Source organism: Trypanosoma grayi (assembly GCF_000691245.1).
Source record: "Trypanosoma grayi strain ANR4 Tgr_1048_V1, whole genome shotgun sequence".
In the NCBI taxonomy this organism is placed as follows: Eukaryota; Euglenozoa; class Kinetoplastea; order Trypanosomatida; family Trypanosomatidae; genus Trypanosoma; species Trypanosoma grayi.
Window position 1 is genome coordinate 1 of NW_008826667.1, and position 5,736 is coordinate 5,736.

General features: G+C 56.7%; 4 protein-coding genes across 4 annotated transcripts; 3 read left to right on the top strand and 1 right to left on the bottom strand.

The window, feature by feature from the left end:
* Nucleotides 1-686: 686 nt before the first annotated feature.
* On the top strand, nt 687-1,025 carry DQ04_10481000 (hypothetical protein; the record flags this gene model as incomplete). The annotated part of the gene is made up of 1 exon (XM_009316259.1): nt 687-1,025. One exon carries the CDS (start codon nt 687-689, stop codon nt 1,023-1,025), a length of 339 nt encoding a protein of 112 aa, XP_009314534.1.
* A 507-nt stretch (nt 1,026-1,532) lies between these two features.
* On the top strand, nt 1,533-1,958 carry DQ04_10481010 (hypothetical protein; the record flags this gene model as incomplete). Its single annotated transcript, XM_009316260.1, has 1 exon — nt 1,533-1,958. One exon carries the CDS (start codon nt 1,533-1,535, stop codon nt 1,956-1,958), a length of 426 nt encoding a protein of 141 aa, XP_009314535.1.
* A 335-nt stretch (nt 1,959-2,293) lies between these two features.
* DQ04_10481020 (hypothetical protein) lies at nt 2,294-5,116 on the top strand (the record flags this gene model as incomplete). The annotated part of the gene is made up of 1 exon (XM_009316261.1): nt 2,294-5,116. The coding sequence occupies one exon, from the start codon at nt 2,294-2,296 to the stop codon at nt 5,114-5,116; it is 2,823 nt and encodes a 940-aa protein (XP_009314536.1).
* A 198-nt stretch (nt 5,117-5,314) lies between these two features.
* DQ04_10481030 (hypothetical protein) lies at nt 5,315-5,736 on the bottom strand (the record flags this gene model as incomplete). Its single annotated transcript, XM_009316262.1, has 1 exon — nt 5,315-5,736. A coding segment is annotated over one exon (422 nt), but the record flags the coding sequence as incomplete, so codon positions are not given.

Below are 5,736 nucleotides of genomic sequence, written 5' to 3' on the forward strand. Positions count from 1 at the left end.
AAAAAAAAAGAGAAAGGCAGAGAAAGAAAAAAAAGAAAGAAGCTAAAATAGAAAAGTCAAAGAATGAAAAAGAAACCTTTAAAGTATCCCTTTGGTTTTGTTTACAACAAAATTACAGACTCCCCTCCTGCACTCACTCTTTATATATTCCCGTTCTTTCGTTTCCACGTCCCGTTAAATCCCTCCCCTCTCCTCCCCCCTCATCCACTCACTTCTGCATACTTTCCCTGACTGCATGCTCTTTTTTTTTCCCCCTTTCACTGCAGCAGTGGCAGCAGCGCTGTGATGAGAATCTGTGGTGTCGTTCGGTTTTTGTTTTTTTTTGTGTGTGTGTGTGTTTTGTGGCCCCGGTGTTTGCTTCAGGACCTGCACGATTCACTCCTGTTTTTTTTTTTTTTNTTTTTTTTTTTTTTCGTTGTGTGTTTCTTTGTCTCTCTCCCGCCTTTGTGGTGCGCTGCTGGCGCTGTGGGATTGCGGGGGTGGGGGCAACGCCTTTGGTGCGCGCGCGCTTCTGCCAGTGGCGCGCAGACACAGTCAAGAAGGTAGCGAAGCGAAAAAGACAGTATTTTTATTTCCCGGGACTCAAGCCCTCAGAAAAACAGGAAACCCAAAAAAAGAAAAAAAGAACAATGTTTGCTCGTCGGGCGCTCCTGGGGGGGAATGCCGCGCTGCGGTCGTCCCTTGCAATGGGCTGCGTGGCTGCTGCTGCTGGCGGCGGCAGGAGCAGCTCCGCGCTGCGCTCCGAGAGTCGTGCCGTCTCACAGCTGATGACGAACCTCACGGCCCACTCATTGCAGCTGCCCGCCTGCTTGTCGCTCAGCACGCTGCTGTACTCCCCGCTTGGCACAGCCCTGCTTGTCGTGCTGGCGTACAATGTTGTTGTGATTGGCACGAAGCACGTCACGTACACGATGGAGATCACGGGGAAGGATTACGTGCAGGACCAGCAGCTGCATATGATCATGAAGTATGGCATTCTGAGCTGCATCCTGCTTGCGATGGAGGTTCTGTTCGTGGAGGTGTGAGCTCAGCTTGTGCAAGTGTCTGTGCGAGATGCATTATGCCATGCTGCAGCGGCGCATGGCGCACGTATTAGGAGAGACATCATCTCATATTTATCAATCAACCAACCAGCCTTTTTTATATATACCTTAGTCATGGCCACTCCACTGTATTGTCACGTGTGGAGGCGATGAAGCGCGCAGAAGGAGGGAAAGAAAACTCAGAGGGGGCGGGGAAGGAAAGAAAGAAAGAAAGAGAGAGAGAGAGAGGGGGGATGTGTGTGGCCGTGTCAGAAGATAATCAATGAAGCTCTCGAATTTTGTCAGTGTTCCTCGCCTGTTTCACTCTCACTCTCTCTCCCTCTGTATACATATATATATATATATACCCGTATGTATGTAGGTATTTGTGTTTCCTCTCACATATTATGATTGTGCACCATCGTCTTTTCTTCACCTTACTTTCGTTGTTTTGTTTGTGTGTGTGTGTCTGCTGTGCGTTGTGTTGCTGCGGGGGTGAGGAGCACACATATGAGCGGGCGCCCGGCAAAGCCGTACGATGATGATGACGTGGATGAGGAGCTGCTTGAAGAGGAAGAAGATGTGGAAGAAGAATTAGCGGAGGAGGAGGAGGAAGAGGAGGAGGAGGACGCAGACTCCAACAGCAAGAGTGGTACGAAGAAAGGCGGGCGAAAGAAGCAGAAGGACGACGACGAAGAGGAGGAGGAGGAGGAAGAGGAGGGACGCGATGGCGCGGTGGAGAAGGATGACACTAACAAGAAGCTGAAGAAGGCGTCGGACGAGGNGAGGACGCAGACTCCAACAGCAAGAGTGGTACGAAGAAAGGCGGGCGAAAGAAGCAGAAGGACGACGACGAAGAGGAGGAGGAGGAGGAGGAGGAGGAAGAGGAGGGACGCGATGGCGCGGTGGAGAAGGATGACACTAACAAGAAGCTGAAGAAGGCGTCGGACGAGGAGAACCTGCCGCCGTGTAAGCCGGCTGTGCGGGAGTTGCTGCTGCAGCTCCCCGGCCAAGGCGCGGAGAAGGTGGCGGTGAGTGTTCGACTCAATGCCTTGGCGCCTCTCCGCGGGGCGAAGACTGCACGGCGTCACAACGGCAGCGAGGAAGCGGAGGAGGAGGAGGAGGAGCAGCAGCATGATGAGGAGGGGGAGGAAGATGAGGGCGACGACAACGCCACTGAGAGCAGTGTCTGGAACAAGCGGCATGTATGCCCGCCGTGGCTGCCACACCTGCTCAGCGACGACGTGTTCCACTGGGAGCGGGCGCTGCAGATGATGTACGGCTACGCGGCGCCGCCGCCACCACCGCCGGGCGACGACCGTCTCGATTCAAAGACGGCAACAAAAAGATCTGAAACGTTGCAGAACGGTGGCGCAGACGGGGCGACTCCGCTCGACGACGACGACGATGAGGAGGAGGAAGAGGAAGAGGAAGAGGAGGATGGTGTGAACGGTGACAGCCGCAGCGCCACGGTCACCGATGTGGGGACGGTGGCGGGCGGCGACGGCGGAGGTTCGTCGGCAGCGGCGCAGGGAACGCCGTTCGGCGAGGCGTTTCAGCCCCCGGAGGGCGACAGCGACGGGGACCACGAGGAGGAGAAGCAGCACCAACTCCCCATGACACGCCTGCAGTCGCGATCACCGCCGGCGTTGACAGTGCTGCGCTTCACGGACGCAAATCGTCTCTTCTACTTGGTACGCGCGGCGAATGGGCGGCGGTGGTACCTGCTCGACGAATTGCCGCCGCGGGCCGGCAGACACTCAGCCGACACCGCGGCGTCGAAGGCGACAACGAAGCGGAAGAGCGGTGGGCGAACGGATGACGATGATGACGACGGAGAAGAAGAAGAGGAGGAGGAGGAGGAGGATGAAGAGGAAGCAGAGGAGGAAGAAGAAGAGGAGGAGGCGGAGGCAGTAAAGGAAGGTGGCGCAAAGGCTGGTGAGGAACAGCAGGAAGAGGAGGACGACGGCGTGCCGTCGGCGCAACAACTGGACATGGACACGCTGATCTGCATCGACGCACTGATGCTCGCCGCGCTGCAAAGCCCCACCGCGCTGCGCTGTTGTCTCTCGCAGCGCGAGCCCGTCTCCCTCGCATGCATGGAGGCGTGGCTGCGCATCGACCTGCAGGTGGCGCTCCCCATATGCACCACGATACACCGCATGATGCTTTCTGTCTACGCGACGGCATCGACGCGGCTGCCGTACCCGCTGCCAGGTGCCGTGCTAGACTTCAACCTCTTTTTTACCCCCATGTATTTCAACCACGGTATGCCGGTGTACCCACGGCTGCATATCAACGCCGCAGCGACGCTCGTGGGGGAAACGGGCATCATTGAGACGATGGAAGCGTTACTGAAGGTGTGCGTGGTACCCTCACGGCGTATTCTCACGCGGCACCTGAGCTCTGTAGTGGGGATACGGCTGCTGCTCTGGCTGCTCATGAATTTACCGAAGCCCCTCCTGGTCGCCTGGGCATCCGCACCGACTGCAGGTGAAGATGACGCCGACAGAAACAACAACGATAATGACGACCGCGCCGGCTTCGATGATGACAATGGTGACGACTATGATGATAGTGATGAGGAAACCGAATCACTGAGAAGGGTGGCCAACTACGGTGCCGCTGCAGCGGACGCATTTCTCCAGCGCGCGCTGCAGAAAGAGGGCTCACGTTTCGTGCTGTCCCCATTCCTGCATGCCGTCGTGACGGAGTTGCGTCGACGACAGATGCGCGAACTGGAGGGCGAAGCGCCCTCGCAGTTCACACTGATGGAGTGTGTTGGCCACGCGCTGCTGCAGCGCGTGGAGGACGGGAAGCCGCGGCGTGACCCCCTCGTGACGTCCGCCTTTTCGCTCCTTCCAGTGGAGGACAGTGGCACCGCTGATGCGTCCACCACCCTGCTGCGGTCGCAGCGGCTGTACCAGAGTGACCTTGTCATGTTGCTGCTTGTGCTGACCACGACGCCGGCACGGCGTGGCATCATCTTGCCTGAGACGGAGAGCCGCAGGTCGGTTGTGGTGCGCTCACGCATACCGCAGTTGTTCGGTCTCCCCGATGCCCACCACGAGCTCTTCCAGTACCTGCTGCGTAAGAAGACGGAGAAGGTCCACACGCCAGTGGAGCTGACACAGTCGGGGTATTTCCGCCTGCTCTACATGTGTCTCCTGCGCTTCAAGAGCCTTTGTATGGTGCAGCTGCTGCTTTCCATGACGCCGCTGTTTGCGGTGTTGGGCCCGCAGGAACGCTGCCCCTTCGGCGACCTCCTGCAGGCATGGGTGCTCGACCGCACACAAGAAAACGTGCAGCATCTCGAGCTCTTCCTCGACACCTTCTGGAACGAGCTGTACTACCGCTGTCGGGAGAATCAATTTGACGAGGAGACGCTAGCGCGTGCCCGCACGATGGTTCTGTTGGAAAGGATACAGGAGCGCCGCAAGGCGTACAGCAATGTGCTGCAGAGCACGAGCTCACCTGCACGCACACCCTTACGTCCCCGGTTGCAGAAGTTCCCCTCGCAGACATCCCTCCATGAGAGCACCACATCCTCTTCTTCGCAGTCACATCGGCAGCAGCGGTCCAAACGCCATGCCAAAAGCATTGTAAGCGGCATCGGTGTTGGAAACTTCAGCATATGTGAGTGCAGTGAGGAGTGCCACATGGCAGAGGATTCTGTGCGTGTGGCATTCGAGGCGCTGTCGATGGTGCCGCGGACGTACTTGACACCCGAGACACTTCACACTCTGCTTTTTGAGAAGCACTCCTGTAACGTGTACGCGGTGCGCTATCTGATGATTCGCTGTCGTGTCGTGACGGTGCAGGCGAACCCGCTGAAGGACGCGGAGGTTCCAGTGATGGAGTACGCGCTGCGTAGAGGTGGCACGCAGGCTATTAGCGTGTTGCTCGCTATTGGTGAAACGCTGCGCGACCACATCAACGCCGGCACCGTGGCGGAGGATATGCTGCTCTGTGAAACCCTCACGTTGCGCGACTCTACCGCGCTGCTACAGAAGTGGCGCTGCAAAGAGGCACTTCGGCGCGTGGACCCATCAGTGCACTACGGTATTGTCCGCACCGTACCGAGCGCGTCCTGAACTGGTTCAGGTGAATGAAAAAGGTATGTATACAATGCATTTTGCCTGTTTTGTTTTTGCCCTATATGTTATGCTATGTACTGAAAATAGTGGTGACATCACAATGCCGAGCCTTTTGTTTTTTCATGCAAGTTTGTCATGGAGATCCTTCACATATATATATATATATATATGTGTGTGTGTGTATGTGTATGTGGCTTATTTTGTTTGTTTCCCCCTTCCGAGTTCATTGAGTAGGGGGAGTACTCGCATCTGCTCTTCAATCCTCTTGCGAGAATATTGTTTCCTGCTTCTATGTTTGTTGGTATTGGTGTTTTCTTGTTGTTGTTGGGGGTGGAGGGCATACTTTCCCTGAAGTTTACTCTGCAGGAAAGGACTGCAGCACCCAGACCAATTAATATTGGGGCGGACGATGGAATCCCTGCTGAAGCTGCAGGCGCACGTCGTTGACACAGCCGACAACGACGACACGCTGCAGCCGAAGCGTGCCATCTCTATACCCGCCTTGCGGCTTGCGGATGCAAAGTGGCACGCAGACACCGACCAGCATGAGATCGGCACGGAGAGTGGCGCACTGACGGTGGTTGCGCCCTCCGCGCCGGCGCGGCGCGACGGGGCCG